The 14,375-nt window shown below is 45.2% G+C and overlaps 1 protein-coding gene across 1 annotated transcript in view; it reads right to left on the bottom strand.

The window, feature by feature from the left end:
• LOC147111741 (neuronal PAS domain-containing protein 2-like) overlaps positions 1 to 14,375 on the bottom strand; it is a 214,086-nt gene that overhangs the window by 56,468 nt on the left and 143,243 nt on the right. Inside the window, exon 15 of the mRNA XM_085998936.1 lies at positions 11,793 to 11,879. Within this exon, the coding sequence (XP_085855062.1) occupies positions 11,793 to 11,879 (87 nt within the window). The remainder of the gene's footprint in view (positions 1 to 11,792; positions 11,880 to 14,375) is intronic.

Genomic DNA, 14,375 nt, shown 5'->3' with positions numbered 1-14,375 from the left:
CGGGCTGTAAGTGCACAGTGTAGCCCTGATGTAGTGTGCACTGCCTCCCATGGTGGAATAACTTGACCAGAGTGAAGCCCTGATGTAGTGTGCACAGCCTCCCATGGTGGAATAGCTTGGCCAAAGTGTAGAGTGCCGAATGGCCATTTGATGCTCATGACTGTCCCAATGCTGCTGGCTGAGGGCTGGCCAATAGGACTTTCAGCTCCCTTTGCCCATCATGTCAGGTGTACATGCAAGAATGAGGAGGAGACTGGAAAGGCTACTCACCTTGACAATCCTGGTCAGGTCGTTGTATTTTTTACGACATTGTTTGTGGGTCCTGGGGGCATCGCCGGTGAACGTCACCCTCTGGGCGATCTGCTTCCAGGCTTTGGTGTAGTCGTGGTGGGTTGGATTCCTCCCACTCTCTGGGAACAAGATCTTGCGCCTCACCTCCAGAGCTGTGACCATTATGTCCAGATCACCCTCTGAGAAGCGCAGGGCACGCTGACGGGCCTTCTCTGGCGTTGCCATGACTCCCTGGGGCTGAGCAGCAGTGTTCAGGCCTCTTTGCAAGGCTGCAGTGTGCAGGGCGTGGCAGCAGACCAATTCGTCCCTTCCCCCTTTAAGAGCTGGTCGGCGCCACGGGGTCTGCTGTCAGTCCAAAAATGACCGCACCCGCGCTGCACCCCGCCTGGGCGCTATCCCTCTGGACCGCCGGCTTAGCGCCTAAAGATAGTAGTGGAACGCCTCTTTTAGCGCTCCACCAACCTCTTAGGGTGAAGCCACTGAATTCCCGGCAACGGGGCGCTACTTTGGGGCGGGCGCTAACTTCGGGCGGGCGCTAAGGTTAGCGCCCCAAAACTGCCTATACTGAAAATCTAGCCCTGTATCTTTTACTGTTTCTTCTGCTATTTGCTTTGATTTTGTGTCTGACACGGGCAGCGCAGCAGTGACCATACTCACATGAACATCCACGTCTTCCTCAGTAGAGCTCACATGACTCATTGTGGGTGCTCGGGATAGTGCATCTGCTAACACTGTGTGTTTGCCTGGTGTGTAGATCAGTTCAAAGTCATATCTTTGCAGCTTCATCATGAGTCGCTAAATCCTTGGAGACATCTCATTCAGGTTTTTTTTTATGATGGCAACCAGTGGGCAGTGGTCTGTCTCAACTGTGAAGGTGGGAAGTCCATATATGTAGCCATGGAACTTTTCTAGTCCAACTACCAAGCCTAGACATTCCTTTTCAATCTGGGCATATCGACACTCAGAATCAGTCATAGACCTGGAGGCATAGGCAACAGGCTTCCAATCTTCACCCTCTGCTTGTAGCAAGACCGCGCCTAGGCCATCTTTTGATGCATCTGTTGACACTTTGATTCTCTTTGTTGGGTCAAAGAAGGTGAGTACAGGTGTGGTTGTCAGCACTGTTTTAAGGTTCATCCACTCTTGTTCATGTCTTTCTGTCCATGCGAACTCATTTATTTTATGTAGCAGGTCTCGCAGACAGGCTGTCTTGGCTGACAAGTTAGGAATGAACTTTACAATGAAGTTTATCATCCCCATGATGCGTAGCACTCCTTTTTTGTCAGTGGGTCGGGGCATGTTGAGTATGGCATTTACTTTTTCCATATCTGGCTCTATTCCTTTACCAGATAGATTATCTCCTAGGAAAGTGACTTCCTGGACGCCAAACTGACACTTGGCTTTGTTGAGCTTCAGTCCATTCCGGCGTATGCTCTGTAGCACTTTAGTCAGTCTCTCATTGTGTTCTTTCAGTGTGGAGCCCCAGATGATGATGTCATCAACATAGACCCGAACTCCTTCCAGACCTTCAATTATGTGTTCCATCGCTCTATGAAAGATTTCAGATGCAGATATTATCCCGAAAGGCATTCTGAGGAAACAATACCTGCCAAATGGTGTGTTGAAGGTACAGTATTTGGTGCTCTCTTCATCCAGTTTTAGTTGCCAATATCCCTGTGAGACATCGAGCTTTGTGAAGTATCTGGCACCTGACATTTCACTGGTGATTTCTTCTCGCTTGGGAATCTGGTAGTGTTCACGTTTTATGTTTACATTTAAGTCCTTTGGATCCATGCATACTCTTAGATCATTGTTCTTTTTCTTTACACATACCATGTGTGATAATAATAACTTCCGGGAAGTTATGTGCACATCACTTCCTGTGAACTGTGAACTCTGTGCATACATCACTTCCTGTGCATATGTCACTTCCTGTGTTTGGACTAGTATAAATACTGTACTGCTCAGTATGGTAAAAGGGCTTCACCTAGAGGCATGGTGAAAACCGCTCTTGTATATAGTTTAATTATAAGTTGCTTAAAGCTTATTTTAAAGTTCCTTGATGTGTGAGACTCTTTTGTTACATCACCATGGAGTTAGCCCAGTCTGTTCGCTCTTCGACTTTCCTGATAACTCCTAGTGTGGTCATTCTGTCCAGTTCTTTCTTGAGCCGATCACGCAGGTGCAGTGTATGTACCTTTAAGAGGAACTATGTTTTTGAAGCCCCTGTATACTGTAGTACCAGTAGTGACCACTCGGGTATATAAGCCTGTGTAGCGTCTTGTGTTGTTAGTTCACCTCCAGACTTTGTTCAGTAAACACTTGTTAAATCAACTCCTGCATTCCGTGTCTCCATTAACACACGGATCTAACAGTGGCGACGAGTTAGAAACAAACTTACCTGCAATTCGGCAGCACCTCAAGGGGATCGATTCCTCAGACGAAGGTCGAAGCCAGAAGAAAAAAAAAATAATAAAAAAATAACTCGAAGAAACTCGAAAACGAGGGCCAGGCTTGGTCTCCAGTCTGTGGTTTCCCCAGCTAAACCGGCTGGTGGCAGGTAGTGCACTGATCCTTCCTGGGCTGCGGCGGGCTAGAGCTCGATCGGGTGGCTCTGCAACGGGGCTGGGCAGCGAGTCGGGAAGCAGAAGCAAAGAGAGAGAGAGGGTGGAGCACTCAGGGCGCGGCCGGTGCTGCAAAGCAGGTCAGCGTTCGGACCGAGCAGAGGGAGGGGAAAGTCCCAGAGGTTCCGCTCCATGACGGGAACGGTTCTCCAAGTAACGGAGAAACTATTGAAGCGATATATAAAAAAAATAGAAATACCGCGAAAAGCTGCAGGTCGCAACGGGAACCGCGGAGAACAGCAGCGGCAGCGGCGGGAAAGCGCGGGAGGCACCATCTTAACTCGGCGGGGAAGAAAGAAAAGCGCGGGAAGCGCCATTTTAGATTTTCAAGATGCCGAAGACTGGCAATATTACTGCTTTCGATAGTGATATAGAAGATTGGACCACATATGTGGAAAGGGTGGAGGTATATTGCAAGGCGAATGAAGTAGCGGATGGTAAAAAGGCATCGGTACTTCTAAATCTGATGGGCGCAAGGACATACGGGCTGTTACGAAACTTGATCACTCCAGCCAAACCGATGGACAAGAATTTTAAGGAGATTGTTGATACCTTACAGGAGCACTTAAACCCAACACCGCTGCTGATAGCGGAACGATTCAAATTTTTCAGGAGGAATCAGCACAAGAATGAAAGTAACGCTGATTACCTCACCGAATTACGAAAGCTGTCAAAGCACTGCCAATTCGGGGCAGGACTGGCAGATTCTCTACGAGACAAATTCGTCTGCGGTCTCCTAAGCGAAGGAACACAGAAAAGACTACTTTCTGAGAAAGATTTGACACTGGACAAGGCTTTCAGTGTGGCTGTATCATACGAAGCAGCAGCAAGAGGAGCTGCAGAGATACAGCAAAAGCCACAGGACTTCAGCACCCATGAAATGACACGGGGTTTCGAGAGATGTTATCACTGTGGCAGATCCACCCATGACCAGAAGGACTGCTGGTTCAAGGACAAAGCATGCAGGCAATGCGGAAAGATGGGACACATTGCACGTGTATGCAGATCTGGAAAGAAATCCGCTGACAGTAAAAAGGTCAATAAGGAAAAGTACAGAAAGGTACAAATGATGACGGACAGTAGCTCCGAAAACCAGAAGAGCGATAGCGACTCCGGAAACAAGAGACTAAGCTGTCTCAAATTACATAATGTAATTGCCAAAGAAGATTACCAGACCATTTGGGTTACCCTCACGATAGCGGGGTCCCCAGTCAAAATGGAGCTAGATACAGGATCAGCTCTGACCGTCATGAGTCGACAGGATTACGAGCGGCTATTTCCGCATATACCTTTGAAAGACACATCCATTGTCTTGAAGACATATACGGGGCAGAAAGTATACCCCAGAGGGAAAATAAGGGTGCCTGTTGTATACAACGGCAAGGAAATACAGGAGTTGTATTTATACGTTCTGCAAGATGGTGGTCCACCGTTGTTGGGACGTGAATGGATCAGAAAGATACGTTTAGACTGGCACTCCATTCAGGCACTGACGGTGACCAGTAAGAAAAAAAACGATGATGACGTCATACCTGGACGATTAAAAGAAATCTTGGCTAACGCCAAAGAAGTGTTTCAACTGGAACTAGGAACCCTGAAAGGCGCCACTGCCTCAATAAAAGTGGAAGATGCGGCAATTCCCAAGTTTTTTAAGGCAAGGCCGGTGCCATACGCAATTCGTCCAGCCGTCGAGGCAGAGCTGGAGAATTTGGAAAAAGCAGGCGTGTTATCCAAGGTAGATTGGAGCGAGTGGGCAACACCCATCGTCCCGGTCATGAAGAAAACATTGAATAATGATAAATCTGAAGAACAGAGAATAGTTCGCATCTGTGGGGACTTCAAGGTGAATGTAAACCCGGTTCTTCACACGGTACAGTATCCTCTTCCGAGGATAGAAGATATTTTCGCCTCAATATCCGGAGGGAAACGTTTCACCAAAATTGATTTAGCACAGGCATATCTACAGATGGAGGTTGAGGAGGCCTCTAAAAAGTATCTCACGATAAACACACACAAAGGCCTGTACCAGTACAATCGACTGGTTTTCGGAGTGGCATCAGCTCCGGCTATCTGGCAAAGAGCTATGGAGCAAGTCCTGCAAGGGATTCCGGGGACTCAATGCTACCTAGACGATATCCTTGTAACAGGAGAAAACGACAACGAGCACCTTGCCAACTTGGAGCAGGTGCTCACGAGGCTGAGAGAACGGGGCCTACGAGCAAATCGCTCCAAATGCGAATTTTTCCAGAAACAAATATCATATTGTGGCCATGTCATTAACGAAGAAGGGTTGCATAAGTCACCTGAAAAAATTGAAGCGGTCGTAAAGGCCCCAGCACCTGAAAATGTCTCACAATTAAGGTCGTTCCTGGGATTAGTAAATTACTATCATAAATTTTTACCAAACTTGTCGACGGTTCTGCACCCGCTTAACGCACTGCTACAAACGGGAGCAGTTTGGAAATGGAGCGAAGACTGTAAACATGCCTTCCATAAATGCAAAGGCTTGATCACGTCCAGGGAAGTGTTGGCTCATTACAACCCATCACTGCCAATCAGACTGGCGTGCGATGCATCCCCTTACGGCGTGGGAGCAGTATTATCGCATAGATTCCCTGATGGCTCGGAGCGGCCGATAGCTTTTGCGTCATGCTCATTGAACTCAGCTGAGCGTAACTATGCCCAGATCGACAGGGAGGCACTCAGCCTGGTGTGGGGGGTGAAGAAATTCAACCATTACCTACACGGACAAAAGTTTACCTTGTTGACTGGCCATCAATATTCAACCCTAAAAAGGGCGTTCCCATTATGACAGCGCAAAGGCTACAGAGCTGGTCCCTTTTCCTAGGGGCACACCAATATGACATAGAGTACAAAGGAACAAAACAGCATGGGAATGCTGACGGGTTATCGCGCCTACTGTTGCCAACGGTGGAAGAGGCGCCTACAGTGGACCCAGTGGAGATATTCCACTCGACCACAGTGGAATGTTTACCGGTGACAAATTCTACCATTGAAAAGGAAACGCGAAATGACCCGACTCTCTCACGAGTCTACGATTTAACGGTGAAGGGATGGCCAGCACATGGCGAACCACTGTTGCCAGCATTCACGCAAAGAAGAGAACAGCTGTCAGTGTGCCGAGGAACCTTGATGTGTGGGTCCAGAGTGGTGATTCCACCCAAACTCAAGGATAGAGTGCTAAAGGAGCTTCACGAGGGGCATCTGGGTGGAGTGAAAATGAAGAACTTAGCCAGAGCGTTTGTGTGGTGGCCAGGTATCGATGGAGACATCGAAGAAATGACCAAGAGCTGTCTAGGATGCCAGAAGGTCCAAAACGCCCCACCACAAGCCCCTCTACATCCATGGGAGTGGCCCTCATCTCCATGGCAAAGGGTACATATCGACTTTGCTGGTCCATTTATGGACTCAATGTTCTTAATTGCGGTGGATGCACACTCCAAGTGGCCGGAGGTAATAAAGATGTCCTCCACCACCACGGAAAAAACCATCACAGTATTAAGGACCATATTCGCCAGGAATGGGCTGCCTGAACAGATCTGTTCTGATAATGGACCGCAATTTGTATCCGAAGAATTCAGGAAGTTCTTAAAAAACAATGGGGTTAAGCACTACACGTCCGCCCCATACCATCCCGCCACCAATGGATTGGCTGAAAGGTTTGTCCAGACCTTCAAGAAGGCCATAAAGGCCATGGGTAATGAAGACATAAATCTACAACATAAGGTAGATAACTTCTTGTTTGCGTACAGGAATGCAACACATGTGGTTACAAACCAAACCCCCGCCATGATGTTTTTCAATAGAAGACTAAGATGCCGGCTGGATTTGGTCAAGCCAAACGTCAGAAGGGACGTAGAGAACCGGCAATTTCAAAGCATGAATGAAAGGCCAACTAGAACCTTCCAGATAGGTCAACCAGTTTTGGCCCGGGACTACCGTACCGAGAAATGGCAGCCTGGAACTATTTGCACACGACTAGGACCGCTGATGTATACCGTGGACATTGGAGAAAGCATAATAAGGCGCCATGCTGACCAGATCATAGAGTCATCCGAAAAAGGACAACCTACACCACAACTCTATACACCTAGTGATGAAGCAGAGATACCCATAGTATCTACCTCCGATCTGGTGATACTGGAACCAGATGAACCCGACACTAGCATTGAAGCCGAATCGACCTTGCCAAAAGAACCTACTACACCACCGAGGCGTTATCCGGACCAAGTCAGGAAGCCTCCAGAGAGACTGAATTTGTAATTGATTAACTTCAGCAAATGTGTATATTATTGTTCTTGTAAAAATGTTATTTAATGATTACTTAAAATGTTATGTACTATTTATCTAAAAGGGGAGGAATTGTAGTGTATGTACCTTTAAGAGCAACTATGTTTTTGAAGCCCCTGTATACTGTAGTACCAGTAGTGACCACTCGGGTATATAAGCCTGTGTAGCGTCTTGTGTTGTTAGTTCATCTCCAGACTTTGTTCAGTAAACACTTGTTAAATCAACTCCTGCATTCCGTGTCTCCATTAACACACGGATCTAACAGCAGGGGTGCTGGAACTCTCCGTAGAGCATGTACCACTGGCTGAGCATCCTCCTTTAGCTGGCTCTTGTAAGTGAATGGTAGAACTCCAAATCCTTTGAACACATCCTGGAAATTACTCACTACAGAATCCACTGAGTCATCTGGTCTGCTTATGGCACAGTTTATACGGTAGACTCTCTTGACCAGTTCTAAGTCCTCACAAGCTTTGTCACCTAGTAGTGAATCAAGTCCTTCAGCCACAACAGAAAACATGAGATGATGCACTTTGTCTTTGACTGTCACTTTAAGTCTGCATACACCTAAGCTATCTATTTTCTGTCCATTATAGTTCTTCAGTAGTACTGACTTTTTCTGTATTTTGGGCTTTTCTTTCATATTTTTAATGTCACTCATACTGATTAAGTTTGCTTTTGTCCCAGTGTCTAGTTTCAATGTAACTAATGCTCTATTTACCTGTAGTGGCATCATCCATTTGTCCTCTTTTACTGCATTAACTTTATGTTCAGCATTGTCCATTCCTGAGGGCTGCACATTATCTGTATCCTTTTCTATATTGTCACATGACACCATTCCTACAAAAAATGTCTCACTTAAATCAGTGTCCCCAATCACATTGACTTGTTGCCCTTTCTTTGTTTTTACTTTTGAAAAGCATTGTTTGGCAAAGTGATTCTTTCCATTACATTTTGTGCACATTTTCCCAAACGCTGGGCATTGTCTTGACTGGTGCTGGTAACCACAGCGTTTACAATTAAAAGTTCCATCCTCCAATTGCTTTGCATTTCTGTTCTGCCCACGTTTCTTCCCCTTGTAGGATACAGCACCGACAGCAGCACTATCACTTACTACAGTCGCATTATTATTAATTTCACTGAAAGTCTTTGCGTGCTGTTGAGCTAGCTCACTGGCATGGCATATTTTCACAGTATTCTCCAATGTTAGTTCGGTTTCTCTCAACAGACGTTCCCTGACTTTTTTTATCATGAATACCAAACACAATCTGGTCATGAATCATGGATGATGTCAGTTCAGAGAAATTACATGTCTGTGCTTTCAGTTTCAGATCGGTCACAAAGCTATCAAAAGTTTCATTTTGCTGCTGTGTCCGTGAACGGAACACATACCTCTCATAGGTCTCGTTCTTTTTGGGAGAACAATGTGTATCAAACTTCTTTAGCACATCGTCCATTTTTTCTCTGTCCTCCTCTTGATCAAATACAAACATATTAAATACCTCTATCACCTGCGGGCCTGCAACCGTGAGCAGTAACACTATTTTCCTTGCGTCTGGCTTCGTACTGAACCCGATGGCAGCAATGTAGAGTTCGAATTGTTGTTTGAAAGTCCACCAATTGCAGTCGACATTCCCCGTGAGTTTCAAACCCTCCGGTGGCTTCAAATTCTCCATGTCGCGTTTCACAATATTCAGCAGATATTACCAATCCTGGTACCATGTTATGTTCATAAATAAATAGACATTTTCATTATGAACAGCTAGCTTGAGCTAGTCATTTATTCAGCCATGTGGACTAGTGTACAGGCATCCATCTTGACTACTGCCTTATGGGTAGCCCACTACTAAACATACAGCTCCACCTAGTGTACCATTCTAGAATGACATGTTACTGATCATTACAGTACTGGTGCTCCATTGCACTATGTCACTGAGTGGAAGGACTTCTCCAAATAGGAAGTTTATGATCCTCTCCATGCTGTCAGTGAGAAGGAACATGTACAGGCTAGGTAATTCCACACAGGAATTTTTTTTTAAATATTCATTCATGGGATGTGGGCATCATTGGCAAGACCAGCATTTATTGCCCATCCCTAGTTGCCCTTGAGAAGGTGGTGGTAAGCAGCCTTCTTGAACCGCTGCAGTCCGTGTGGTGAGACTACTCCCACAGTGCTGTTAGGGAGGGAGTTCCAGGATTTTGACCCAGCGACGATGAAGGAACGGCGATATACTTCCAAGTCAGGCTGGTGTGTGACTTGGAGGGGAACTTGGAGGTGGTGACGTTCCCATGCGCCTGCTGCCCTTGTCCTTCTAGGTGGTAGAGGTCACGGGTTTGGGAGGTGCTGCCGAAGAAGCCTTGGCGAGTTGCTGCAGTGCATCTTGTAGATGGTACACACTGCAGCCACGGTACATCAGTGGTGGAGGGAGTGAATGTTTAAAGTGGTTGATTGGGTGCCAATCAAGCAGGCTGCTTTGTCCTGGATGGTGTTGAGCTTCTTGAGTGTTGTTGGAGCTACACTCATCCAGGCAAGTGGAGAGTATTCCATCACATTCCTTACTTGTGCCTTGTAGATGGTGGAAAGGCTTTGGGGAGTCAGAAGGTGAGACACTCACCGCAGAATACCTAGCCTCTGACCTGCTCTTGTTGCCACAGTATTTATGTGGCTGGTCCAGTTAAGTTTCTGGTCAATGGTAACCCCCAGGATGTTGATGGTGGTGGATTTGGCGATGGTAATACCGTTGAATGTCAAGGGGCAGTGGTTAGACTCTCATTTGTTGGAGATAGTCATTGCCTGGCACTTGTGTGGCGCGAATGTTACCTGCCACTTATCAGCCCAAGCCTGAATGTTGTCCAGATCTTGTTGCATGCAGGCATAGATTGCTTCATTACCTGAGGAGTTGCGAATGGCACTGAACACTTTGCAGTCATCAGCAAACATCCCCATTTCAGACCTTATGTTGGAGGGAAGGTCATTGATGAAGCAGCTGAAGATGGTTGGGCCTAGGACACTGCCCTGAGGAACTCCTGCAGCGATGTCCTGGGGCTGAGATGATTGACCTCCAACCACCACAACCATCTTCCTTTGTGCTAGTATGACTCCAGCCAGTGGAGAGTTTTCCCCCACCGATTCTCATTGACTTCAATTTTACTAGGACTCCTTGATGCCACACTCGGTCAAATGCTACCTTGATGTCAAGGGGCAGTCACTCTCACCTCACCTCAGGAATTCAGCTCCTTTGTCCATGTTTGGACCAATGCTGTAATGAGGTCTGGAGCCGAGTGGTCCTGACGGAACCCAAACTGGGCATCAGTAAGCAGGTTATTGGTGAGTAAGTGTCGCTTGATAGCACTGTCGTCGACACCTTCCATCATTTTGTTGATGATTGAGAGTAGACTGATGGGGCGGTAATTGGCTGGATTGTATTTGTCCTGCTTTTTGTGGACAGGACATCCCTGGGCAGTTTTCCATAGTGTCGGATCGATGCCAGTGTTTTGCTGTACTGGAACAGCTTGGCCTAGAGGCGCGGCTACTTCAGAAGCACAAGTCTTCAGCACAACAGCCGGGATGTTGTCAGGGCCCAATGCCTTTGCTGTATTCAGTGTGCTCAGCCGTTTCTTGATATCACGTGGAGTGAATCGAATTGACTGAAGACTGGCTTCTGTGATGGTGGGGACCTCAGGAGGAGGCTGATATGGATCATCCACTCGGCACTTCTGGCTGAAGATGGTTGGAAACACTTCAGCCTCGTCTTTTGCACTCATGTGCTGGGCTCCACCATCATTGCGGATGGGGATACTCATAGAGCCTCCTCCTCCCGTTAGTTGTTTAATGGTCCACCACCATTCATGACTGGATGTGGCAGGACTGGAGAGTTTTGATCTGATCTGCTGATTGTGAGATCACTTATCCTGTCTATAGCATGCTGCTTCCACTTTTTAGCATGCATGTAGTCCTGTGTTGCAGCTTCCCCAGGTTGGCACCTCATTTTTAGGTACGCCTGATGCTGCTCCTGGCATGCTCTTCTACACTCCTTATTGAACCAGGGTTGGTCCCTTGGCTTGATGGTAATGGTAGAGGTGAGGGATATGCTGGGCCGTGAGGTTACAGATTGTGGTGGAATACAATTCTGCTGCTGCTGATGGCCCACAGCACCTCATGGATGCCCAGTTTTGAGCTGCTAGATCTGTTCTGAATCTGTCCCATTTAGCACGGTGGTAGTGCCACACAACACGATGAAAGAAGAAAATCCAAGAGAGAGTCCCCACACAGTGTTTGGACACTGATAAGTGGCGGCTTTGGAAGAAATAAGGGATCACATAACCTGCCTCTCTCTCAGATAGGGAACATAACATGGTCAAGTGGAGGAATGGGACAAATAACTTTAAAATCAAGCAAGAAAACAAATAAGAATTTTTTTTAAACTAAATTTTAATTAATTACTGTACATGCTTTGTTATTTCCTGCTTGTCCTGTGTATCAATTTGGTTGAAGATTATAAACAAAGGTTTAGGGAAATGGAAGAAAATACATTTACACAATTAAAGAAAATGTATTTATTTTCTAACCTGTGTCATCGATGCAGACTGACTGACTGGTTGGGGCATCAACTGCTGCGAAAGTAGATCAATAGATGGCTCTGACATTAAAGAAGACTGCAAAAAAAAGGTCAAAATATTTTTTTCCCTCAGTTAAACGAGAGATGACCCAAACCATTATAACAAAATCTACCTGTTTCATCAAATACAGTAAAGGATTTCCAGTGAAGACAGTTTGTGTCAAGAGCAGTGAGTAGTTTACAGGAAGTGTGGGGAAATGTAAATTGGCAGGTAATGAAACTGAAGTAATTAGTGAGCTGACAAATTAAATTAATCGACCTGAAACGTTAATTCTGTTTCTCTCTCCACAGATGGTGCCCTGACCTGCTGAGTATTTCTAGCATTTTCTGTTTTTATATTAAATAAATGTAATATTTCTTTTACAAAAAATAATAAAAAGCAGAGAATAAAAGATTAATAATTTTGAAACAATGATTCTTTAGATTTGTAATTTCATTATTCCGTACCTGCTACCATTCTATTTCACATCATGTAAATATATAGCGCCATAGATCATGTAAATGTCAACAGTCATAAAAGCAGAAGGAGACTGAAACCAGGAAACAAAATGCCTGCACAATTCTAGGTCTATGTACATAAGAAAAATGTTAATTTCATGAAGAAGAAGGAAAGACTTGCATTTATATTGCATGTCACAATGATCAGGATTTTATGGTAATAAATCAGACAGCAACTTCTGACGTTCACACATGTGCAGTTAAATGCGGAAATCAGGAAGTTGCTGTCCGAGTTGCCCTGCTCCTCCTGAAGCTTCGCTGTAACAGTATCTCGGTGAGAGACTCAGCATTTAAACACATGAAGGGTGTGAAATTGCAGTAATTACCCACTAGATAGCCATTAAACATGGCAGAAAAAGTTAGGGCTTGTCCATTCAAGTGTAAGTGAATTTTTAATGGCACGGTAGGTCTTAATTACTGCCAAACAACCTCTCTGGCACTGAAAATTTACTTTTACAAGTGTGGAGACTTATTCTTTCAGATTTTAACTGTAGGAGATTTAAAAAAACTAAAAGTATAAAAAATGTTTTTCTTTTATCTCTCTCTTAATCCCATCTTTCGTTCCCTCTCTTTATTTTGCCAATGATTTTTACACTGAATTAAATGTTCTAACTTACACTTCCTGGTTTAGACTCTGTGTGCCTCAGTTAGGATTCTCCAATCTGATTGGTTGAGGAGACACATCATTGCTTGCCCAGTTCACACAGGTCTCAGATCTCCTGTAGAGGGCACTGCACTGTTCCGGCTCTCTAATTACCACAAATCATACTGTAAAAGCCCAGAAAATTCTATGGGCAAATGTAAGTGCAATGAACAGGTGGGTAACCAGCAGAAAAAATTTAAAAGGAGCTCTACTGCTAATTTCAGTAGGATGTCCGGGAACCCTTACTTCCGGATTTTCTATCCGGAAATCCTCTCCGCGGCCCAAGTAAATAATGGGACCCAGATCTCAGAGGTGAAAGAACTGTATGCTAACCTCATGCATCACACAGTCCTAGTTATTTGTGATTGCACTATTTGTAGTACCTTTTTACATTGAAAAATCTCACACAACAAATTACTTTAGAAGTGCAGACACTGTTTGTAAATAGACAAACGTTAAAAAATTATCAGTAGGCCATTAAAAAGACGACAGCAGGTTGAAGAGTGAACTTTTACTGTTTGATCACTCCAAAAGGGCCTGCCAATCTGACAGTACGCTGAGTGCGGGAGTTATTTTTATGTAATTTTCCCTTAAAGGAGGACTGTTAAAGACTTCTGAAGGGTAGACAGGTGACAAATGCAAGTAATGTGGAGAATTGTGAGGTAATCCATTCTAAGAGGCAAAACAAGGAATGTAAGTATATGCTCAATGGAAGGAAACTGAAGGGTTCAAATACATAATTCCCTGAAATTGCAGGCAGATAAAGTCATAAAAAGGCAAATAAGGTTTTGGGCTTTATAAATAGGGACACAGAGTACAACAGCAAAGAGTTTATGATACATTTGTACAAACCACAGTTAGAGCACTGTGTGCGGTTTGGGTGTCTCATTATAGAAAGGACATTAAAGCCATAGAAAGCGTACAACATAGAATCACCAGGATGACACCAGGGATGAAAAGCATGAGATACTGAGAATATTTCCACTGGAGCAGAAAAGGCAAAGAGGAGACTTAATGGAAGTTTTAAAAATTAAACCCATTTAACTTGGGATGGGAATCGGAGGGGGTGGGGGGGATGGGGGCTGAGGTGAGCAGCAAACTCACAGGGAGAAGTTGAGACACAGACCATTGCATCTTTTACGGGAACCATGGATAAATATTTGAGGGACCTAGTAGCCGAAGGCATGGTGGCCACTGGTGGACAAGAGAGCTGAGCTAAAGAAACAGAGAGTATGAAGTAGACGGTTGTAGGGCTGGAGGAGGTTTACAGATGGGAAGCGGTGCGGTCATGAAGGGACTTAAAGGCAAAGACAAGAATTTTAAGTTTGAGGTATTAGAAGCCAATGCAGGCCAGTAATAATGATGGTGATAGGTGAATGGGACTTGGTGCAG

Source organism: Somniosus microcephalus, chromosome 10, assembly GCF_052327205.1.
Source record: "Somniosus microcephalus isolate GS21.2 chromosome 10, FLI_Smic_1.0, whole genome shotgun sequence".
NCBI lineage: Eukaryota > Metazoa > Chordata > Chondrichthyes > Squaliformes > Somniosidae > Somniosus > Somniosus microcephalus.
The sequence above is the reverse complement of the archived record's forward strand: the minus strand, read 5'-3'. Positions and strand labels throughout refer to the sequence as shown.